The sequence below is a fragment of the Pocillopora damicornis genome, chromosome 11 (genome assembly GCF_964200805.1).
Source record: "Pocillopora damicornis chromosome 11, jaPocDami1.2, whole genome shotgun sequence".
NCBI classification, from domain to species: Eukaryota; Metazoa; Cnidaria; class Anthozoa; order Scleractinia; family Pocilloporidae; genus Pocillopora; species Pocillopora damicornis.
In genome coordinates this window covers 10,962,888-10,987,990 of record NC_142680.1, presented here as the reverse complement: position 1 = coordinate 10,987,990, position 25,103 = coordinate 10,962,888, and the positions used below count along the sequence as shown (strand labels likewise).

At 37.2% G+C, this 25,103-nt stretch overlaps 3 protein-coding genes and 2 pseudogenes across 5 annotated transcripts in view; 4 read left to right on the top strand and 1 right to left on the bottom strand.

Annotated features, from left to right (window-relative positions):
* The window catches only part of LOC149037478 (fibroblast growth factor receptor 1-A-like), an 83,661-nt gene that overhangs the window by 8,983 nt on the left and 49,575 nt on the right, over window positions 1-25,103 (top strand). The window lies entirely within an intron of this gene.
* LOC149037483 (hemicentin-1-like) lies at window positions 539-11,341 on the top strand (annotated as a pseudogene). Its single transcript, XR_016181356.1, has 15 exons — window positions 539-779; window positions 1,388-1,660; window positions 2,118-2,441; window positions 2,626-2,889; window positions 3,063-3,347; window positions 3,915-4,163; window positions 4,724-5,005; window positions 5,682-5,927; window positions 6,762-7,046; window positions 7,794-8,075; window positions 8,765-8,866; window positions 9,819-10,009; window positions 10,443-10,559; window positions 10,689-10,873; window positions 11,222-11,341. The product of XR_016181356.1 is annotated as a hemicentin-1-like (transcript).
* Window positions 11,700-14,691, top strand: LOC149037482 (tyrosine kinase receptor Cad96Ca-like). The gene is made up of 4 exons (XM_089187823.1): window positions 11,700-11,867; window positions 12,352-12,448; window positions 12,773-12,869; window positions 13,656-14,691. Exons 1-4 carry the CDS (start codon window positions 11,726-11,728, stop codon window positions 13,806-13,808), a joined length of 489 nt encoding a protein of 162 aa, XP_089043949.1. The 5' UTR covers window positions 11,700-11,725; the 3' UTR covers window positions 13,809-14,691.
* LOC149037481 (intraflagellar transport protein 25 homolog) lies at window positions 17,519-21,718 on the bottom strand (annotated as a pseudogene). Its single transcript, XR_016181186.1, has 4 exons — window positions 21,559-21,718; window positions 20,470-20,576; window positions 18,611-18,654; window positions 17,519-18,343 (listed from the first exon to the last, which is right to left on the bottom strand). The product of XR_016181186.1 is annotated as an intraflagellar transport protein 25 homolog (transcript).
* Window positions 21,795-24,563, top strand: LOC149037480 (uncharacterized). Its single transcript, XM_089187815.1, has 2 exons — window positions 21,795-22,772; window positions 23,413-24,563. The coding sequence occupies exons 1-2, from the start codon at window positions 22,368-22,370 to the stop codon at window positions 23,818-23,820; spliced, it is 813 nt and encodes a 270-aa protein (XP_089043941.1). The 5' UTR covers window positions 21,795-22,367; the 3' UTR covers window positions 23,821-24,563.

Sequence of the window (25,103 nt, the reverse complement as noted above, 5' to 3'; positions counted from 1 at the left end):
GAATTAGCAATATACATGTATTTAATTTGCAATATCTGCAGGCTGCTCTTTATTTCAAAGCATATTTAATCTGTTAATCAGGTTAACGTCCGATACGGTGATAGTTGATAGTGGCTTGTCATTTTGGGGGGGATGGGAGAACTGTAATGTAACTACATAATGTGGGGGCGGATTACAAAGACGAGGACGCAGCTGTACCAGTCCCACCCTCCCCTCAAACAGTAAAGTGAAAGGCTGTGCCAAGAACGCTCTATCATGTACCTATCTTGCATTACGTATATTTGTCCAGGTGACATTTTGTAATCGTTGCTACCATACAGTAGTAAGTTTTAATCTTGACAAAAAGGAAATGATAAACTAAAAATTACCAAAACTCTTATTACTTTTAAAAAAGGGTATTAACCCATTCAGAAGTAACAATTGACGAGGCACATCTCTATTAAAGTATGTTTCAAGTGTTTTAATATTTTTTCCTACCTTCAATTTGAATGAAAATTTCAAGCGAAGTAAAAAATAATAATTTCTGAAAACAACCTGATCACAGTGGCTTCTTCCAAAGCAAAGTTTTAAAGTTGTCCTACTGCTTGTTCTTGAAACATTGTTAGTCAGTGGTGGTTGGAGTGAGTGGAGTCCCTGGAGTATCTGCACTAAAACAGCCAGTGGCATACAGATAAGGTTTAGAGAATGTTCCAATCCAGAACCAGTATATGGCGGGAAACATTGTAATGGGAGCAGAGCACTCGTAAGGGAATGCAACAAAATGTTCAGTTGCCACGAAGGTAACATACAGACATCATGGATGGTCCGAAGTGTAATCATAGTTGAGCCCCATATTAAAATGCTAAGTCCTATCAAAAACCTTCGACTTTTAATCTACATCTTAATAAATTGACCGTGTCGCAGCTTGAATAAAGTTATTTTCATTACTATTATCATTTTCGTTCTCACGCTCATTATTATCATCAGGATCATCATCGTTATCGTTATCGTTATTGTTATCATCCAATCCCGATCATTAATATTGCAAATGTTTGTATTATTTAAGTATCTTCATTTATATTGTTATCATTCTCATTACAGTTTCCACTGTTGTCATCCATAAGCATTTAGCGCTAAATTTCTCGTCAATCACGACTGAGATATTTAGTTTCTTGATAAAAATGGTATGGGATGTCTGATCCGAGTATTGATTGTTTTTTTGACCGATCTTAAAAGATACCATTTAGCTTTGGGCTGGTGATTATGTTTCTAACACACCTATAATTGGTCTACATATGAAACTAAGTGCCTATTTGGGGGAATCATCGGCACAATATTTCAAATTTTTAGAATCTTGAAGAGAGCCTCCTAAAATGTAAATAAACTTCTGTACTATTTCTTTTGTCAGCATTTCCACTACGCTTTAAAACGGAGAGCAACCCGTCAGTTGGTACAATGGAAATCTATACAAACAGCAGCTGGAAAAAGCTTTGCACCAGTACGTGGAATAAAGTTGAAGTAGATTTGACGTGTATGGCAATGGGATACTCAAACAGCAGTAATTATGGTAGATGGTATGAAGACAGTGGCAATTTATCAGAGACATCCACTAATTTCAACTGCACCTCCACTTTGACCAAATGTGAAGAAAGCTTCTCAAACAGACTGCAATTCTGCAAAGGTATTAATCAATTATGCATTTTGGAATTTGTTGTCATATCTGTTTCAGTCTTCTCTTTTGTACATCGTACTCTAGGTACCCTTAGAGACTTGATCATAATTCGAGCGGTAGACCTCGCCAAAACATCTTTTCTGGCTTTGATTATTTAATTCGTCACTGGTCTTTCCTCTAAGATTGCTCTTTAAGAAAATATGACATATTGAAAATTAGGTTGTTAGCTAGGATTGGTTTAAATTGTAGTTGAAGGCGTAATAAAGGCCCAAAATTGATACCCTTACAGTTACCCATTAAAGAACCCGTACAACCGAATTGGATTTCTAAACCTGTTTGAGCACCCTGACCTTTTAAATTTCTTCATAATCCTGCTATCTCCTTCCCTCATCCATATTTCATCTTTTCATTAATTCACTGTATGACTTACCTTCACTAATTTCTCATTATTTTGTGACTTTATAAGTTCCCGTTCGCTTAAATGGTGCAAATGTATAGTATGGTGGTAGAGTGGAAGTATTTTACAAAGGGAAATGGGGAAAAATTTGTACCATTGGATGGGATTTCAATGATGCCCAAGTTATTTGCCGTCAACTCGGCTTTGAAGAGGCTCTTGCTGAATTCATTGGCTCAAACGTAGAGGATGGAAACATTACTTCTGTAATGGTGGGTGTTTCCTGCAATGGAGAGGAGGTAGAACTTGCATCTTGTGCACGCACTGATGGAAAGTTAAATGTCCCCGATCAATGTCGAGGAGATGGCAAAGATTCTCAAGCACTGTGTCAACCAAGTAAGTAAGATATTAATAACGTCAAGGTGGAAATTCCTAAAGGTGACTGGTCCTCGTGAATATAGTCATGTGTTTAAAGTTAAACATCAAAGATCAAGATATTATTAGTTTTGAAACAAACTAATGTCAAAATACTGAGACAGAATGCACTGATAATTGTGCTACTTGAAAACATTTCTTTCAGAGAACAAAGAAGTATTGGGAAAAGAGAATCTTTACTTTGATATTGGCAGCAATGAAATCCTTCACTGCTCAATACGTAACAAAACCAGTTTTGCGAGATGGGTCATTAATGGTCAAAAGGTGCAAGGGATGAATTCTTCTTCTAAGAGGGTCAAGACCACAAAAGATGGTAAACTGGTCATAGAAAATGTGCAGTTGTCTAATGGAGGAACATATGAATGCCACAGACTGGAATATGTTCAGTATTACACGGTTTACATTAATGGTAGGAAAATCCTTTTCAACACATTTAGAAGACCTTAATTGCCTCATTGTAGAGTAAGTTAACACAGCAGTAAATGTGCCCGGCACTCTCAATATAGACACACAATAGGGACTAGTTAGCTTTTCTTCATTGCGGCTTCAGTAAGTGGTTATTTTCTTTATTTATTTCAACAGCAAGATTCACTGAGAACACTAGAGACCAGCAGAGCCTCACTGCTAACACATCTGGTACTATAAACTGTGGTGCTGAAGGAACACCACGTCCACAGATAACTTGGAGTAAACAAGGAGAAAAGTTAGTGCTTGATGGGAGAAGATTCACTCAAATTCCCAGTGGCAGTCTACAGATTGATCCTGTTCACCCTGAAGACGGTGGCACATACAGATGTACCATGACGCAAAATAAAGGATCAAAAAGGGTCACAAGCAGACATAAAAGCATAAATGTGTCTGTTATAGGTGAGTGAGTTATTGGAAAAATCTGAAACTGGTTCGGTCATTATACCAACACGTAATAATAGTAAAAATAATTATAAAAACTTTATTTCTGTGTCAAACCATGTAGCCTGAGGAATCCATGCTAATAAGGGGACACAGACTAATAAAAAATAAAAAACTTAAACGACTAAAATATCTACCCTAAAATATGAGTAGTACAAAATGCAGTTTAAATTGTATTAAAGATGAAGTTAAACATTATAGGTAACTATCGGTAGCTGATGTTAAGAATTTGGTCGCTTAAAAAATTCAGTTGCATATAGGTAATGCTGATAAGATGGGTTTTTTATTTCATTTATTGAGGTTAAAATAATCTTTGGTATTTTTTCTAAGGGCCTTTAATTTTTCGCCGATGGGCATTTCTGTAGGAACCCTTTAAATGTTCATCAACCTTCATCTGGTTATTCAAATCAGTCACATTTTAGATTAATGTTAGTAACCCAAAAGTTAATTGCCTTCTAAGATATTTATATTCTGTGTGTATAACTAAGCCAATTTTTTTCAACTTTTTTACTCGTTTATTTAAAGTTCGACCAAAGGTGAGTGTTTCAGGAGCAAGCAATCCAATCAGAGAAGGAGACAATGTGACTTTGACTTGTAAAATTATTCAAGGTCGGCCACAGCCACAGATAACCTGGCTTAAGAATAACTTATCCAAAGGACATAAGATGTCTCTCCTCTTTAATAACATAACAAAGGAAGACGCAGGTCTGTACACCTGTAAAGCAAAAAATCTTGGAGGAATTTCTGCCGATAATATCCATATTCTAGTTGACGGTAGGTTCTCAGATCTCAAATCGCATTTTAATCATTCAGTTATGTAAGCTGCGGCCCAATGGACTCAGGACTAATTTTTCTGGGTTTAAGCGCTAGCCAGGATCATTATTCTGTCTTTTAAAGTGAGGAAATTCCTCCACCTTGTTGAAGGGCTTTCCTCTTGAAACCTCTCTCTTCTTTTAACATTAATTTTATATCGATATTACACATATATACTGCTGATTAGCCGAGTAAGATCATCTCTGTAATATCTTTGAGGATGACGGTCTTCACTTGCATGGTGCCTGACTCTCCACACAGAAGTGTTATTGAACTGTTAGGAAAAATAAACAATTGATAAGAGGTAGTTATTAATTTCCGTTGCTTGATTCATGAGCGAGAAATCTCTCGTGTTTTCCTATTATTCACAAGTCAGACTCTAAATTAGCACCATTTACCCTACAATTTCTGTTCAGAGGGTTTCTCTTGGATTATTTCGTGTCCATCATAACTACATTACTCAAATATTACTAGTGAAGCTGTTTTAGACTAAATTGTAGGTTGTCTCTTTCTCAAAACAGAAAAACCCGCTGCTCGAATAAGGCGAAATTCACAATCAACACTCGCCGCAGGTGATGAGCTCTTACTGACTTGCAGTGTCAACGAAGCAGCAGTAAATATCACTTGGAAAAAAGATGGAGGCCTAATAAGAGAAAGTGCAACCATTCATTCGCAATTGGATGAGACTACAAGTCGTCTGATTATTGCAAAGGTTGTGAAGGACGACAGCGGTAACTATTCCTGTGAAGCTCGTAACAGACTAGGAGATGTGGCCCGCTCCACTGTGATGATAATAGTCGGACGTAAGCTATTATTAATGTAGTGTCCATCATTAACCAATAAACGTCATTCGATTTTTAATGAGATTGCTCCTTTTTCTATCCCGGCTATTTTTTTAAGGAACTGTAAATCAGAACTTACAAAATGGGTCCTCTGGCTTTTTCAAGCAGTAGCACCAACTTATATAGACCTGAATAATTTATTGTAATGTCATCGTGATTGTTTGTTTTCTATTCGGGTGTTGCCATTGGTTTACATCCAATATAGAATAATTGAAGGTCATTTCTCAATTGAAAACAAGATTTGAATGGCGTAGCTGATCACATGGTTCTGATTTACCTTCTCATGGGGTAATGACCAGGCGAAAATCAAGCTTAAAGTAGTGCGCCGTCCTGGGTAGTTGCAATTACTAAAAATTCAGGATAAGATCATCACTTTAATTTGTTACGTCGGATGTTTCCTGCACCTTTAATGAGTTAGAACTTGTATCTCGCGTTCAGATTGATTGGAGGTCAAATTTCCTGGGTAAATGGCAGGGAGATGGGAAAGGTTTTAATTTTTGTGTCAAAAAAGTAACTAACGTAATGATGGCGCCAGGATGAAAATTCTTAAAGGTTGCTGGTCGCGACGACCATTCATTCGTTTGCAGTGTGTACATTCAATAATCTCATCGTAACTCTTTTAAATTTTTCTTTCTAGTTTCGCCGCATTTAAATCCTGAACTCAAGAATCTTTCAGTTCCACTGAACTCAACATTTGGAGAAGATTGTTTTAAAGAGGGTGATCCTCCAGTATCTGTCAACTGGACTAAGGATGGAGAAGCTCTTAGTAACAACAATACGTTAGTTATTGAGCACGTGACTTTTAATGAGAGTGGTTTCTATGAATGTGTTGCTGAAAATCTGTTTGGAAAAGTTAACATCTCCTTCTGGATCGATGTTACTGGTAAATCAAAATCATTTTATGCAGATTTACAAACGGTACTTGGTTAGCTCACGTTGTAGAGCGCTGTACTGCCCTTGCGAGGGTTCAAGCCCTTGACCGGCCAACACAGGGTCTTAAATAGATGAGGAGAATATGCACCCTTTGCTATGACATCGGCAAATGGATAGGTATTCCTAGTTTCATGGAAAAGGAGAATAAACCGTAGGCCCCGTCTCCCACTTCTTCTCTGCTCTAGTTAGCAGGGAACTTTAAAGAAACCCACACATTTCTCGCAAAGAGTAAGGAATGTAGCGCCCGGTGTCTAGGTCTGGCCTTGTCGTTGTTTAAACAGGCCCCCATTTTAAGCAGCTTTGAGCTGAACTAGGTCAGCGTGTCTGAATAAACTATGTTCATACATATATATTCCATTTTACTATGGCATTTTGATCTTTTATCACCATTCCTGGAGCTGAACTCAACTTCAATGAAAAGATAGCAGCTTTTTAAAGTTGCTTTTGTTTATGTTGGAAATTTAAGTAGGATTTCCACAAGCCGAGTTTATTCATTTGTATATTAATTTGTCTTTCATTTGGATACGTCATTCATATTGATATCTTTAAAGGAATGGAAATTTACCTTCTGCACATGAGTGTAAATTAATCTTTTTATGCTAGTAATATCCGCTAGTTATTCCCATGTACCGTGTGTAGGTGATTCTTTTGCCTCAGGAAATTCATGTACCGACGAGATTCCAAATTTTGCTTTTACATCTAATTACTGCCAGATTACTTGTAGTTATTCGGTCGTATCTGGAGAACATTGGTTAAAGATTAGTGGTGCTCTTATTATTTTCAGTGTCTCCTCAGATTTTATTGCCTCCGGTAAACCAATCAGTTATTGAAGGAGACCCAGTAAGCTTTACTTGCCGTGCCAAAGGTGTTCCAACACCAAAACTGACCTGGGCATTTGATGGCGGTAAACTTCTACCGGGTATTAATCAAAAAAATTTTGAGAGAGAGTCATTCCTGGAATCATCCCTGCAAATGCAGATAGCAACAAAGGAAATGGAAGGATCGTACAAGTGTACAGCAGAAAACAAAGCAAATAGAATAAATTATTCCGCAACACTTCAAGTATTTGGTAGGTTCGATAATTGTAACGATTATGATGATAATAATAATACTGATGATAAGGTTAATTTTAATAGCACTTAGGGTAATGATGGTGATTGATCCACCGCAACAATAATAATCAACGCCACCTAACTCGCAAAATATGAGGTGAAAATGGTGACTAGTGGCTAATGGTTACCCAAAAGTAACTGACAGCTTGTTAAGAATGAGATGGAGTCTCGATACCCCTGGAATTTCTTCAAGACAATTGATTCAAAGAGTGCAAATACAAACTTGAGTGTAACACACCTGGGAAAAATACCGTAATGAATTATGGGAAAGATGATCGTTGCGCATGCACCATTTACCAGTTGCTTAAGATGACTCTTCCATATAATCACTTTGTGATAATTTGTCATGGTCACTCTGATCATTTTGATCTAAAGGATTTTGATAACTGCAATGACTCGTAGCTTTGTATGGGGCAATATGTCGTAATAATAAAGAACAAAGGGCCGGGTCTCGGTTTATTTAGAAGCATCTGGTAGATTCGGTTGAATGGGGTCTGAGACCCTTTGGCAAAGATACAGAAACATTTTGGACAAGTATTTCAAACCCACTTTGAACCCCTTTGATGTCAAGTTTCACTCAAATTGGCACATTCTACCCCGCATTGGATCACTTGGTTTCTCTTTAATTACCTTATTAAGGTATTCTGAACGAATTTTTTTTATGAAAACCAAGTTTTGTATACATTATCTATTTCTCAACACAGAAAAACCTACTGCCAAAGTAAGTCCAAAACCATACCCAACGCTTACTCAAGGTGATAAGCTTAGATTAACTTGCAGCGTCAACGAAGCAACAGTAAATATCAATTGGAAAAAAGATGGAGACCCAATAAAAGAAAGGGCAGTCATTGATACGCAATTGGATGAGACAACAAGTTATCTGGTTATTGCAAAGGTTGTGGAGGAGGACAGTGGTGAATATTCCTGTGAAGCTCGTAACAGACCAGGAAATGTGGCCAGCTCCATTGTGATGATAAAAGTCAACCGTAAGCTGGCATTATTGTAGTGTAGAAACAATCTGAAATTTAACAATAGATCATTCGACTTAATGAAACCTGAAACGTTTTTAAGCATGCTATTTGCTGTGTTCTGTCTGTTTGTTTGTTTCTTTATTTTTGTTTGTCTTTGTTGTTTTTTTTTGTGTGTGAATGCGTGTATGGATGTTGGTTGTAAGCGTGTGATTAAAATATGGGTCCCCTGGCCTGTTAGATGCAGTAGAACCTCCCTTTAGATACCCAAATAATTATCATCATTATTGTTTGTTTCTATCTGGCAAGGGGAATTGCTCTGCATCCATTTTACAAAGGCAATGTATTTCTCAATTCAAAACAAGATTCTAACTAGGTCTTCTCCATATAGCTTTAGTTTACCTTTCTTTGAATCTCTTCCATGAAATGGTTGTGTCCTCGTGTACCAGTACACGAAGGAACGAAACATTAAGGAACTGCGTCACAACTCCACGTATGGATATGAAAACAATAGGAATTCCCCCGTGTACGGGAAAACAAGGACAGCCCCCATGAAATAGTAGCCATTTCTAATGTGCCAGCGAAGCTCTAGCGAAAAATAGTATCCGGAAGGGCTGGCTAATACTAGGTAACAACCTCTCCCTTATCATCCCATGTACTACCTTTTTAATCTGGCTAAGAACCATGTGTTTAACTTACACCAACAGCTGTGAGTCCATTCCTGGTGTGGTATTATATTTTTGGATCAATGGCTGCTGTCATTGTTATTTTGCTCATGGGCTGCTATTTTTGGAAACGTCGAAGGACAGGTAAAGCTCATTCTTCATATCTTGTTTTGGGTAACTTTTCCAGAGAATAGTAAGTTGTGTGAGAAGCAAAAAAAAAAAAAAAGAACCAGTTTATGTTTGCTTTTACTTTACTTCGTATTTCAATTGTTCTCCTCAAGTTCACTGTTAGGTAAGTATTAATATCATCTCGGTTTGCAGGAAAAAGAAAACCTTTGAGGCACTATTGGCATGCTTCTACTGTTTCTTGTCTTGCAATTTTATCTGATTTATAATCTTCTATTAACCACTGACCAAAGTGCATATTATTTTTATTTAAATATTCAAGTTAAGGCAGAAGCATTATTCCTTCTTTATTTCTTTCTTGATTTGCCATTTGGACCCACAGAGGCTGTTACGGCTCTGTAAGTCAATTAGTTTGCCTTTTATCAGGGTCGGCCAGGGTTTTTGGGTATTCGGTATTCAGGGGCGTTTTAAATCGGGTATACGGTATATTGCAGCTTAAATATGGGTATTCAGTATATCACTTTCTTTGAATTTCAGGTATAAAGTATTCAAAGCTTCGATTATTTTTGGGTATATTTGGAGGAATTTGGGGTATTTTGGGGTATTTTGTCGATTTTTTTTCGGGTATATTGGTATTCCACTACCCCCCCTGGCCGACCCTGTTTTATTTACTGAATTGAAATTACAAAAAAAAAATTAAGTTGGAGTTTAAATCTTACTGTCATGTCAACCATTCCATTTGGAAAGTTAACTAGAATGATAGTCTGCATGAACAAGTAATTCTATAATTTTAGTTTTTCTGCACAAGAAAATGTTGTTTTTTTTTTATCTCTGGAGTGATTACCTTTCCTTAAATTGAAGAAATCCGTCAAATAATTCAGAAACTTAAAACTTTTGCGTAACTTCTTTTTCCTTGACCAAGTATACTTTGATTTATCAATAGAAATTGTACGATTTTTATAATATTTAGTACTTATCAAGGGGAGGCAGTTGAGATGGAGCTGTTGAATGTAGAAGTGGATGAATGGGAGATTGAAGTGAACTGTGTCTTGCTTCAAGACGTCATTGGGCGAGGGGCATTTGGAGCAGTGTGGAGAGCTCCTCTTAGTTCTCCAAATGGGAGACCTGGAAATCGCACAGTTGCTGCTAAATGCTTCACACGTAAGATCCAGTCAACTATCTCTCCTCAAAGCACGTGGATGGGTACTTTGTGTTTTTTGCCAAGAGTGACGTGCTTTGCACTTTCCAGTTATCATTTATCTCAGGTCAATTAAGGCGCTCTGAGAGATTCATGAAAAGTTATTTTTTATAACAACAGCAAAAATAAAACAATAGAAGCATCAATAGCAACAAAAAATTTGAAGATGGCAGGTATATGCCACAATCGTGAACCAAAGAAAATATAAATTCCTCGAAAGGATTCGCTCGCCGACCGGTTCCATTTTTGCAGTTGTGAGCTCCACCAACTGGGTTTCAAAGACTTCCTAGGACGTGAGTTCTAAATCCTTACCCGAAGTTTTCGCTTCTTAAGCACGAGAAAATTCGTCAATAAGGATTTTTAACCCGGTTATAAAGTATATCCTTTTTATTGTAGCCACCGCAGGGGAGGAAGGTAGAAAATCTTTGATGAGAGAGATCGAGCTGGGAAAAATTCTCGGAACAAGCAATCAGCCAAACATGGTGAAGTTCATTGGCTGCGTCACTAGACAAAGTACATGCTAAGTTTAAGCGTCATTCTTATTACATGCAATACCATTTCAACTGAGTATGAGAATGTTAGCTCGTATGTATGTTTGTTTGTTTTTTTTACTGATTCGTTCCTTCTTTTGGTCATTTTAAGTTCATCCGATCCTTATCATGGAACATTTACCATGTGGTGACCTGCTTGGTTACATGAGAAAATGCCGAGGAATTAATGATCGGTATTATCTTGGAGAAGGGAGGCCTCAAGATTTGAACAACTATGACCTTGTGCTATTTGCCAAACAAATCGCCGCCGGTATGGTATTCCTTGGATCAAGGGGGGTAAGTAACCAAAATGCTTCTACATTTAATTTTACCGCAGAAATATATGTAAGGGATTGTTATATCTTTTGAGTTGCTTGAGTATAGATATATCTAAATTATATGAATTTTTTCGGAAGCAGGTTTCATATTCTCAATATTTCTCAAGAGTTCCATTGGTATCGTCAGTGGGTCACCTAATGTCGTAGTCATTTTGATATATGTTTGGTCTGTAATGAACACCTTAGGAACAAGAGGTCTTACAACCCATGCAAACGTCTGTATAATTTTCCCTCTGGTCATGGTAGATCTCACAAAAGATATGCATTTGTTAGCAAGTTTACATTTTGGATCTTTGTCTTTTGGTAGATAATCCATCGTGACCTGGCAGCTCGAAACGTCCTCCTTGATAACAACTATGTGTGCAAAGTGACCGACTTTGGTATGGCATATCAAAACTTCAAATATGGTCATGGAAATGCCAAAAAGGTAGAAGATCGTCTTTGCTTTATCTTTTTTGCAGTGGCACTTGCAAACAGGTTCCTAAGGTTAGCCCTAACTCTGCTTAAAATTCACCTTAACTGCCAAATGAGGATAGCTCCACGTTCTGCCATGCCACAGATTACAACTGAGTTAGTTGACTTTATCATCTAAATTTACGACAACTGCTAAATTTTGACACTCCATAAAGTCTCGGAAGATGTGCATCAACAACTTCACGTTTACATGCATGTCCTTTTTTAACTCGCTAGTATTAAAACAATTATTTTTAAACAAACTGTCGTTGCAGGGCTGTTTGCCAATCAAATGGACTGCACCAGAGATTTTGTTGGGAAATTTCGCTGGACTTTCCACCTTAAGTGACGTGTATGTATGATGTATATTTTTGCACTTAGCAAGCCATCTCTTTGGTTTTTGTCTTTACAAGCTCACTTAGAGAATATCTCGGAAACAGTTTTTCGAAATTTTTTCAGGTGGTCTTACGGAATCGTTCTGTATGAGATAGTTACCCTTGGTAAGTCAAACTATGTTCAACAAAAAATATTTATACTTCCCGTCCGTCCATGTGTGGAAATGTTGTAGGTATCGTTTTTGGAACTCGATAGTAATGTCAATGCCTTTAGGACCCAATTGGCAGACGTTAGTGTGATGAGCTGTGGCAGAAAAACTTGTTGTGCCAAAGTTTACGCCAATGATGAATTTTGCTCAGCTTGTCGAAGTTTCATTCTCTGTAACTGAGAACCGTTGTTTCAGGACTTTCCTTGCTCTGATTATCACTCAAGACGACTAGCATTTTGTGTTCGACTTTAAATGACGAAAAACCTTTCAAATTACTTGGCAGAAAAGTGGTAATCAATTAAATAAAACATCAGGCTAGGAAACATCATGTTTCGAGTGCTGCGGTCAAGCACAAGAAGTGGATCTCTGATTTAAATCTCAACATTTTTAAACGAAATATTTGGGAGTATCACAGCCACAATTTGTTTATTTCTTCGCAGGAGGAATTCCATATGAGGGGTGGTCAGAAGGGAATGTGGTTGCACGAGTCACACATGGATACAAACTTCCAAAGCCCGATCATGTTGATGATAAACTGTGAGTCTTGCCTTTCAAGTTGCCATGTTCCATTTTAAATCACCCAATCCCCCTAACCCCGATGAAAAACATATTCTCTTGACTAATCTGATTTCTTCTTTCGTTACTGAACTCTGCTAAATGAAACAAAGTTAACAGCGGTCACCAGTTTGTCTTTTCACTCAAGAATTTTGAAAAGATGAATTTTCAGCTATTACAGCTAGACATTTCTTATCATTTTAGCCATTATTTGCACGGACTCTCTTAAGATTTCTGTAATGGTTGATTTTTATCACATATTACATAAACCACAGTCCAGTATTGACCATCATTCCTTTGTTCCAGGTATGCTATAATGAAAAGGTGCTGGAATTTTGACCCCGACTTTCGTCCTCCTTTTGAAAACCTTCGAAGAAGAATGGATACCTACCTTCGTGAAGAGGTTTGTACCACGATTTGAACAAGTCCTTGACGTCCTTGTAGGCCTCTAAGATTATTTATTCCTCTAAAATTACTTCATAGACCACTACTCTTAAGCTTTCAAAGTTGGTTTCAGCAGATTAATGGAAGTGCTTAGGATTGTATTGGTTTCATCTAACTACGGCTGGAGCCGCTTGCGGGAATTTCAGTGCCTGGAGCTTCCATTTTGACGGCTTCTGCTTGTAGTTACGTTTCTTACTATTTGCCCCAGTTTATTGATGTTTTTTAAGTCTTAACATATTTAAACTTAAAACGCGCTAAGATCTCTCATGCCCACGAACCCATCTATCACCATTCCTTCCACCCTTCCCGCTACTTCCCCTCCAAACTGTCTGAGCATCTACATTCATAATAAAGGTTGATGGGAAAGTAAAACAGGGTAATTTGGTATTTTCAACTGAGTTAATAACGTAAATTGGCCACCGTTAAGATTTTAAAAGCTGATGTTTCGAGCGTTAGCCCCTCTTCAGAGCGAATGGCAAAGTTCTAACGCTCAAAACGTCAGCTTTTAGACTCTTTACGTTGGCCAATTTACGTTATCAACTCAGTTGAAAATACCAAATTACTCATCTACATTCATAACTTCCTACTCACCAACCAACCTGCCTAAGAAAACGCATTACTCTGTGCCTTCAAAGCGAGGATCATTTCTGTCCTTTGAAGTAGTCATTACAATTTTCTTCTTGATTTGACGTTAGGAAACATTGTGACGATCATGAAAATCCTCTTTTATTGCTTTTCCCTTCAGACATATCTGCAGCTGCTCGACATGGGATCTTATGACACGACTAAATACTCCAAGGTTGAAGATCTCGGAGGTGAAGATGCTGAACCAAGTGCACGACCTCTAAGGAACGCCGCGGCAAAGAGATTAGGGAAATGGGCCAGCGACCGTCGTTAGACTGTGTCATTTTGAATATTGCTTAGGAACCAAGCAGTTACAGTAAATTTCGGTAACTTTTTAGTGCATCAAGTATTAGAAGAAAATGTGTACTCGTGATAACGGTAATAATTTAAGGGCCTTATTGTGTTATAATAAATCAAAGCTGTTTCCTTGATGAGGCACCTTTAAGTCAGTTTTTTCGTAAGTTGCAATTGATAAATAACTCGATTTAGCTGATTAAGTCCGGAGTTTTAAAAAAGGAGGTTTTAAATGAGAAAGTAGCTTGTCTATTTAGATTTCTGTACTGGGAAAATTGTTTGCTACTGTTTACTGGTGAAACAATACGATTAGTTGTTAGCAATCATGCTATTGAAGTGTCCCCTGCTGGTGATATAGACTTGGTAATATATTTAGTAGTTTAGTGTTGATTTAGTGATGGACCTTTCAGTAGCGTGTTCTTTATCGACGAGATTGGTGACATGTCTTGTAATATGATGTTACATGGGTCGTAAATTGCTTAAATTTTGTGTCATTGGTATCAGAAAACAAAAAAAAAGTGCATCGCTATCGGTATGTTTACTCTAACCTTCTTGCTGTTATTGTTAAATGGTTTTTCATAAACGGAGAGAACCGTCTCAATAGAGTGATTCTAAAATCAAATTAATCAAGTTATTATTCCAATATTTTCGACTCGTACAAGAAACAGAGAGCGCTATTCAGAGGGGTTGTGGCTGATAGACAGACCTTTGCTATGATGAAATGAACCGCTTACTTCAAAGTGGAAATGTCGCTAGAGCAAGGATGAGCGTTTATTTCTGTACATTATCGAAACACACTAAGCTGTATTTAAAATTTTTTAAAACACTCTATTTGATATCTGCAATAAAAGAGTAGAGGCGTACCTTTTGGCGTTATTCACAATGTTATATCACTATTTAAGCCGCTCTAGATATATACAGAAGAAAGAAAAACACCTAATCTTGTATCTCATATACAACGCAATTTTCTTTTAAAGGACATATTTGAACAGTTCGTTCGTAGTTTTTTTCTAATTAGCTCCGAGTTCATTTTACGGGTTTGTTGATGTTTACTGCCTCGTGCAGCTCACGCTTGGACGTAATACCCATATTTAATATGGAAGATAATTTAGTGTTAACAACTGGGTTGAAAACGTAAATTAGCCACCGTAGAGGGTAAAAAAGCTAGCTTTTTTACCCTCTACGGTGGCTAATTTACGTTTAGCTAGCTTTTTTACCCTAAGTTTTTAAGTCCAAATCCGCTACAACACCTGCTCTCTTTGCGTCAATAGGTAATCTCAGTTCCATGTCAAACATGAGCACCTAGGGGAGTACCCTGAACTCATGCGTTGATACTCGCAATGCAAAGGGAACCTAAGGAAAGTGCTGGCCCCATTCTTTCTGCTCCTCTGCAATCTTGGCAATAACATCGGCAACCATACGGATAAGCAGTTCAGGGCTCAATCAAGTTGTGTAACCAACGGAAATTCCGAGACTAAAACTTTCGACTTTCGTCACGAAGCACTCGACGAGGATAACCAAAGCGGCATATAAAGTCGTCCATGACAGATTGCCCTCGGTCAAGGGATTGGCTCAATTCTGGTGCTACTTGTGTGACACGTTGTACAGTTCATCATTCGTACAAACTATACTGACCAGTAAAAGCGTCCCTAATCTTACGCACTGACATGTGTCTGCACTCGTCATCTAGCTCCTTCAGCAGATCTCCCTTCAAATACTGTGAGACCCTCAAATGTAGGCTGTGAAAACAGGGTTTTGCCTTCACAAATAAACGGACGGACGGGGACAACTCTTAAAAACTCCTTCTGGGTAAAGGCTTTCCTTGGGGGCACTCGCTGGCTGCGGGAAGGAAACCGGAATCTATTACGGCTGCTGACTATCCTTGAGAGAATGACTAACAACAACAGGGTTGGCTTAAACGTAGATTTATTCTGCAAGCTCTACTACAATTTTGACCAGAACGGACCTGGCCAGGGCTGGTTCGATCCCGCTCTTCTCTTCTTCTCTTTTTCCTCTTCCTCCTAAGCTTTACACAACAGTCCTATTTAAGCCTAACGTACATGGATAACGTAATGCCATGAATAATCTAAAGAATCATGTAATCCACTACACTATTGGCTAAGCAGGAATTTCGCCTTTTACAACATTAATTACTTTCAGAGAGTTCCGGTGGATAACAATTACACAAAAGGACATGACAGGTGGCTGTTACAGTTTAACACTAATAGCAACTGTTTACGGGTGACTGAAGGAGAACTGGTGGCGTTTACGTTTTGCTGAACTAAGCTTTCTACGTTGAATATTGTATTTTTTAAGCGCAAGTATGAAAAAACTCGATAACTAAAAATCCTATCGTTACAAGGCTCACGTGCACTGTCTTTTCATCAAACCATCGCCATTACAAAACTCTATCCTGTGACTTCCTCAAGGCCTCAGCGGCATATGAAATTAGGCGTTGCTCGTCCTTTTGCAATTAAGACAACACAGCAGCGACACAAGTTGTACTAGGGTCAGTTAATAGTATGAATGGAAGGTCAAATCTTTGGAATGCTAGTACTGGACCTTCACAGAGGACTTTTTTCAGAGTATCGTAAAAGATTTTCACAGTCAGTGGACCCCAGAAATTACGTCCCTTCTTCTCAAGCTGGAAGAGTGGGGTTTCAAGTGTAGCAAAATCTGGTATGAACTTTCTATAGTAACCTAAGGTTCTCAGAAAACTTTCAGCTGTGAAACACGGCTCGTTAGTGTCCAGGACTTCACTACTGAAACCTTGTCGAGGTTTGTGGACACTCCTTGCACCGACTAGTTATGGCCAACAAAGGGTACCTTTGGTGGCAGGATACAGCTTTTCACCCTCTCTGAAAGCGTCCTGAATATTTTCTGTTGAATTCATTGAGTTACAACCTCGGAATTTGGTAAGTGATTAGGAACGATAACTTTATATCGGTACTATCATTAAAGCACATTTCGGAAAGTTTTGTTAACACATTATTAGTTTACAATTCGTGAACCATCTCTGTAATCTGCTTGGATACTTTCTTTTGAATTAATTGAGTTACAACCTCGGAATTTAATCAGTAATTAAGAATTATAAATCCGTATATGTAGCACAAGTGAAGCATATTTTAAACTTTCCATACGATTTTAGGAAACTACACTTAATTAAATGCTGATTCTCGATAAAATGGCCCGGCATAACTCTTTCATTATTTGATTACTTTGTAACCCCAAAAACCCGGCTTATGACTCTGGAGGTACTGAATTGATGCATTTGATACACAAGGCACCCTTCATGAAATTCTGTCTTAATTTAAGTGTGAGAAGATAAGAAGTGTTGCAGATTTCTTTTTCCAGATTGAGTTTAACTGAGCAGACCAGTAAACTAGGTGATGTCATATGCTTCTCCTGAATCTTTAATTTATTGCCCAGGTTTTTTTTAAAAAGCCTCTTTTACATCTCTGTGTGCCAGCTAATGATTAAAATCGCAGTGAATAGGTATGCCATATTTCAGCAGTTTTTTTTAACATTCCTTCTTTGGTTTCTGGCATTTACTATTTTAAAATTTGTGAATTGCATTGCTTTTTCATCCTTGAAAAGAGGTACTACACATTTCCTTAACCAAAATCTGAATCATTAAGTCAACTTAAATTAAATTATTTTGGAACCTCATTCTAGACAAGAACACTTTCCTGGAGTATAACGTTGTATTTATTTTCCATCTTTCTCGTACATATGATTACTATACGTCTTAAAATGGGGATTTCATGATGTTGTAATGATTAGTACACACTTATGCTTTCAAATGTAAAAAAACGTGATGAAAATCTGATCTTATGAAACATTTACAGTGGAAAAACCTGTTGCTGGTAGCTTATGTTTTTAATGTTTAAATTTCATGGAATGCCTTTCTTTGAAAGTGGAGGTACAGAGTTTTCGAAGCTGCCTCAAATAAGCTGTTTGCATGTAGTGAAAAGCTAATTGACAATCATACCTCAATGCTTGACATGCGTCACTCATACATGTCAGTTGTGTTTACCTACCATTGAAGAGGTGTCTTTAAAAAGATTGTCTAGTATGGCCGTTGTTCTTTGTTGATCTTTGTAGCCAAAAAGCTACTGAAGGCACTGAACTTCAATCTTTATGTACACAAGGCACCCTCTCGGACAACAATTTTGGGACTCCTTTATTCCCTTCTTTTTCTCCGCTCACGTTGCGTGTATAATACTTAGTGTTAAACCAAGTTTTCCCAGAGGACAGTGACAAAAACCACAAGGTTTTTACAGTATACCCATATAGAACTGTAACCAGAAGTCAACACCCTTCTGCTAAGAGATAACTATAATTATTTGCTTCATTCATGTACATGTATTTACTTCTACTCACAACTTGTCTGAATGTGGAGACTGAAGTTCAGTGCACAGCTGTGCCATCAACACTGACATTATGAATGGAAACAAAATGGTCAAATCCACTTTTGATAAGAAATCTCAGATGACATGCTGATGTAACAGGAATCTACAAAGGAAAAAACATACAAATAATATCAAAATGTAAGAGCCCTACATTCACAACTAGGAGTGAATATTTGTATTTTTATACCCTGATCAATTCTAAGTTTCAACAACTCTCCCCCCCCCCCCACCTGAGGAACCCATTGCATTCAACTGAAAGTGCATGTCTTTCCATCAGAACACACACATAGTTCAGAATGCGCGATACATATATTTTAGACCTGAAACACCATTGAAGCAGGATTCAATTTGCTGAATTCTAAATACTTACCTTGATCTCATCTCTCTGCATCTGACCCTCTAAATGTTCATACTCTGTCACAGATAACAATTACACATTATTAATAAATTGCATGTATGTTTCATTGAATTTGTCAGTCTTAAATTCTACAGTCAACCACACTCTGCAATCAGTCAGGCCTGGGCCATGTCAATGTGCATTGTACTGTACTGTCGGTGAGCAAAATAAGAGGATTATTTGACTGAATGTCCGTGCTTAAACTTGTTTTAATTATTTTGTTATCATGTTCATCATTTTTTCCTAATTAAATTTTCAAAGTAAAGTCAGGCTATCAATTGTATCATAAATGGTAGCCTTACTTTACATTGTGAGACAAATGCTTTAAAAAAAAACCATTTACCTCTAATTAACCAGGATGAACAACAACATTTTCTATAACATATCTATGGCTTCTTTTTACCATAGTCCACAAGAGGTTCAAAGTCTACTGGTTCTGTTTTTGTGCTTTTCTCAATGCAGAGGCTTTTAATTGCAAATAAAAATTCATATGTGCTACAAAACCTTGAAGCTCCTGGTCTCTAATGAGCTGGTAACCCACATGTACCTGACTCCTCAAGAAGTCTTTTCTCAATTTTTTATATCACATTAAAAAAAAAAATTACGGCTAATTTTTCACAATGTGGCACAAAAACAATGATGTAGCCCCTGTGATAAAACACAGGCATGCATAGCATGCAAGAGTTATTTTTTTGGCAGGGTGGGTTGAGATGGGACACTTTGCATACCTAATGTTTTCATTTTTGTGACAGGAAAAGAGCATAACTTTCAAAAGAACAAAAAAATATTGCATTACTTCACCATGAGAAAGAAAAAAATAATCTAATTTACCTGAATTCACACAGGTAGTTTTTGGTCTGTTGTTTCTATGGTATAATACTTCTAAGCAAAAATAGAATGCAGCGGTGCCATGCTTATACTGTTGTCTCCTTGACACCCATTGTTTGATTTCGTCACACAATACAATCTATTCTTCATTGAAGAGAGAGCGCGTTGCATGGCAAGAGACCAAATAATGGTGAAAAGGGACTATGCTTTCTATTGTTCCACTACCAGAAAGAGTATCAAAATTATTTGTCTAAAGTTAGTTGCCGTAAAAATATCATTCTATGTAATTTTACTGCAAAAAGCAAACTGAAACCCTGTTGGACAATGCTGTTACTATAAATAATGAAATGCAGGTTATTTACATGGAAATGACACAAGATTGAGCAAAGTCTAATGTGGCAAAATGGAATTTGATGGGTGGTACAATTCAAGCATGTGAAACATTGCCTACTGTTAATGTAGAGCAATGATTGGGCATGTTCTGATTAGATTTTGGACATTGTTTTCATGGTACGTGTTTGGCATGTGCATTGTAAGTAAAGGAGCAGAAAAGACACCTTTTAACTTTAAAAAATGATGCAAAAAGTTAAATGGAAACCTTTCACATCACAAAAAGTCTTGACCTTTTGATGAGGATCTTATGAAGGCCACAAACCATTGCCCTTATCAAATGAGCCCAAAATATTTGATAAATGTCATTATTTGTGCACAGCCCCCTAATTCCATGACATCATTTGCAAGAAAAGCTATGATTGGTACAAGATATCAAAATGTTGTGATATGATTGGTGTAAGATATATACCCCAATGCAGCAATCTGATTGATGTGAGATACATTACATACCCTAATGCAGGGATCTGATTGGTGCAAGCAACATACCATTCCACTCGCTAACATAGATATATTTTGTTATGAAAAAAAAAAACTCAAAAACCATTAAATTGATAATGCCCATGTTACATTACACTAAACACAATTTCAAGATCTTCCACCATCATCCTCACCATTTGAAGATAGGAATTTTATATTTCCAATGCTCATTAATGCACTAAAGGTGATGATGAATTCTTGAGGAAACATTCCAGTTGTTGGCCAGAAAGTATCAAGGCTTCTATGGAGCAAAATAAAAAGACAATTAGTTCTGTTTTGGCTGATCAGGATGCAGCCATAGGAGTCGCAGATGGTAAAATTTGAGACTCGCAGATTACAAAGACCCTTGTTTGAAAATGCAAGAGTGTGACTATATATAATTTAAGCTGCTTCACATGACCTCTCACTTTGGCTGTAAGACTTCTAGATGGGAACTTGAGTTGATTCTAAACAAGCTTTTTAGCCATAAACAATTGACGGCTCATGATCTTAAAGGTATCATTCATCAACCTTTGCCTTAGAGTTTTCCATTTACTTATTACTGAAATGTACTATAATAAAGTAAAACCCTGCTAACTTGAAACCCAAACTAACTCAAAGAAGATCCAATTTTCCCTGGATTTGACCCTAACTTTTTCTGTCATTGGTAAAATTTCCACACAGCCCCATACTGTTGTAAAACAAATCTGTTTTCCCAATGGCAGTGTATTGTTTTAGTCATTGTTTTCTCTATCCAAGAACTGAATGCATAATGTAGTATGGGGCTGTGTGGAAATTTTACCCTGTCATTAAATATCAGCTAACTTAAACCATTTTCTGTTTCCCTTTGGAGTTTGAGTTTGCAGGGTGCTAACGTAGTTTTCAACTTTTGTGTGACATTACCAAGTACAGATAAAAGCAAGCATCTGCAAATATTGCGTTACTCCTCATACCTTTCTTTTCTTAAATCTTGCTTTTTCAGAGTAAACAGATCATGCACATTCCGAGGGCCACGGGTTACCATGACAACTACTATCGTAAAAATGTTCATGATAGTACATGTAGAATGATTAGGTCATGGTCTACCAGTTTAGCAATTCCAAAAAGCATAGCATTACTGGGTTTCAGATAAATTGGAAGTGGTCTTGAAATATCTTAATTGTCCTTATTAAAACCTCAATTAACTTTGCTTGTTCGAAATTTGAAATGTTTGGGAAGATCTTCACCGAACGTAAAATACTTACCCATCAATGATATTTTCTGGTGGATGATTTTAATATAAATGATGTAGCAAGGGCAATAGTTGCTCCAGCACTACTTAAAGCCACGTCAAACATGTTTTTAGTGCTATTTTCTGAGGAGGAAAACCCTCTATCCCGCAAGTGAGAGGTTCAAAACATTTCAAAATCGATTGCCCTGGAGAACACTGGGCCGAACTCCATTCTGAATATGCGCAGCTTGGTTTTAATTGCTGACAAGTAGCATACTCATGTTCAAGATGGCGGACGTTCTATGCGGAAATTGTTGCTGGCATCGATAAGAAATGTTTCCACTAAATACGAAACAATTTCTGCTGCATTCCTGGATGTAAAGCCTAATAGTCAAGGTTATAACGAGGAGGTCAGCTCAGTCGACAGGGATGCAACCAAGAAACTACTGAGGCCCTTCCATATTCCCCAAATCGGGCCTTCTTCTATTCCACAATGTCATCATCTTGGGACCATGATGTGGAATTTCATGTAGAATTGTGCGAGAAGAGAATGTTATCCACCCGCTCATCATTTGGAATCAAGAGAAGACTCACGAATGGAATCGCGAAGAGCACCTGAACAATCATGTTCTTCAGTTCCTCCGGAATTTGAATTACATCGCGTAACTTCAAAACGTGAAGCGCGAGAAGCAAACGAGCGACAGAGTGCGGAAAATATTGAACTTTCAAGACTAATTAAAACACAATCTTTAAATAAGACCTCTTCTACAAGAAGTACTGATTCTTCTCAAAACAATGTAATGTGTGATTGGTGGCTAAACAGTGAAAATATTTCAAACCTCAATGATTCGACTGCACCTCTCATTCCTTGTGCTTGTAGCGTATAAAAGGGTGATTTTGTTGGCGAAAAGACATTTTTTAGAGAGATTGCTTGAGACAGAGCTGCAAATAAAGCCTTTGACTCTGGTTAGGGATGGCATTTATAGCCAAAAGCCAGTTTCAAATACTTTTACCCAAAACCTGAGCTTGGAGACAGTGATGTCCGTTCTCTGCACTGATGAGGAACATTCAAAGAATGCTGAACACAGTGATATTGATCTATGTGGGAAGATTTCCATTCTGTATGGCATCCAGGATACAATAGTGTCAGTGGTTGCTAGTGAGGTGGTAGGAATGTATGATTATATTTCAGGAGCTGTGTATGGATTGAAGGGATGCTGTCATGATGAATCTGAATATCAGTTAAAGGTAATTTATTCAAGTAGCTAAAGAGTTGGTGGCTTTGATGACCTAACATAAATGAATTGGTTGTATCTGACTCAGGTAAAATATAGAACAGGGTTCTAGTTGAAATGATGGTCAGTGTCTCTTGTCAGTCAGTGTTGTGTTGAGACTCCTGCTTGTTTTGTTGAATGATTCTGCCTTCTACAAAAATGTGTCTATGCTTGAAAATTGACTCATAAAAATTTGGCAGATTTATCATGTAGTCTAAGCTTTAGTAACTTTGTGTTTTGTCCAGTTCTAGGATGATTCGTCCTGCAATCTATTAGTTACCTTTTGTTCATAGTGAGTTCTCAATCAGGCTTTCCAACCAGTCCAGTTATAAAATTGTCTGGAACTTGTCGTCAAGGTTGAGGGGAAGTGCATGTATTTCGTCTTTGTGTGTGGCTGTGGACGTTTTGCAGTAGCATAGCTAAAGCCAGACATCTTTTGTCAGCTTGTCTTGCACTGTTTCCCAGTGGGCCCATGGAATTGGATGATATATCTCAGTAACTGTAGCTAAGTTGTTAACATATATTTATCAAAATTGCCATAATATTAAAGCTAGAAATGCTGTAATTTCATAAAGTACTTTAATTCAGTGCTGAGAATTTGTTTATCTATGTAGGACAAGAAGTACCCCCTTTCATCAAGTGCAGTGAGTTTGGACCTTAAGGAATTCATAGTTCACTTTCAACAAGAACTGACAATGTCATCTCACAACATTGACAATGACAATGTGTTAAAGGATTACTCTCCTGTTGCCTGGTTACTGATCTCACCAGCTCTTGGAGTGACCCTTGACTGGCAAGTACAAGAGAAAGTCCTTGAATTTGTAGAAACTTTGTCATCAGAGGAATTTGCTGACAAGCAAGCATCTGACAGTTACAGCAAAGGATGTTTATCAAGCCAGTGGTACAATCTGTTGGTAGTTGTCGACCAATATCGTTGTTGTGAGAAAGATATTCCACTGATTGAGGTATTTGAGTTTTGCAGGAATGGTGAAATCAATGTTGTAAACTTTGACTTAACTTAAACGATTAGTTCATGTGAAACAAGCCTGACTGAAGAATGGAACAATTGAAGTATTGCTGGTAATGCTATGCTTTGATACATGTATGTCATTATGTAAAGTATTGATTATATTCATCCGCAAGGTTTTGTTTTACAGTACATTGTATGAGCTCTCTCATGTAGCAAAAGTTTAACATTTGTTTGTAGCAACTCTCATATTTTTGCAAGATTTTTCAACTGGTATAAAGAGATTAAACTTCCTTCAGGAAGTGTTCAAAGATGAACTTTAACCTTTAACCCCTAAGATTGACTGAAATCTAATTTCTCCTTACAGTATCAACCTTGATTCAAATGTAAAGGTTATCAGAATGTAGGAGATAATCACCAATTTAAGTAGTTCCTGATTGTCAAACAAATTCTCCTTGTCAGTACCAAATGTAAGGGCAACAGTGTGGAGCATATTGAAACTAATTAGAATGTACAGGGTTAAGGAACTCAAAATGAGAATTAAGCTCTTTTTAATTTTCCTTGACTTGGCCAATCAATTACCCAGTTGAAACATTTTGAAGTGAAGGAGGAAAAAAAAGGTGAGGTTACAGTTGTATTTATTAGTTACATAACAAGAAGTGCCATTTACTAAATTTATAGTAAGATCAACATTGTTTGGCACAGTTAAAGTAGACACCCCAAAGATCTCCATACATTCAATAGTTCCATTTGCAACATTATGCCATTTTTTTTTCGTATTAAAATATGCTGCTCTTATTGAGTATTGTTGTTTATCTCATAATGTACTCACTTCAAATATGGATGGCAACGATTCAACTGCATGCTAATAAATTTTATTACATAAACTGTGGTGTTATATAGGGATTTCCAGCCCTAAGAAAAGGGTAAGGGATAATCTATTATTAACATTCTACATTTTCTAAATTTTGTACAATGAGCTTTGAAAGCATAGGCCTTAGAGCTGACCTGAGTACATCTTCTTTTCCATGTGTGAATTAATCAAAGTTTTGTGGTCTAAAAAAAAAATCAAAGCTACACAAAATAAACAAGGTAACAATGGGTGTTTTTTTTTGTTGTTTTTTTTGTTTTTTTTATCAACTCTTTTAGAGCATTTCGTAAAATATGATTAGGTCGTTTTTGGGACTGGTAAGTTTTTATATTCTGTTCATTGTTTCCATGCATGTTGATAAAATTGTCAACATTTTCAATTTTCTGTTAAGCCAGTTTCCTACTGTGATAGGGAAAATGGCGTAGATGGGGGGTGTCATACAATGTTTACAAGATTGTGGATCTTAA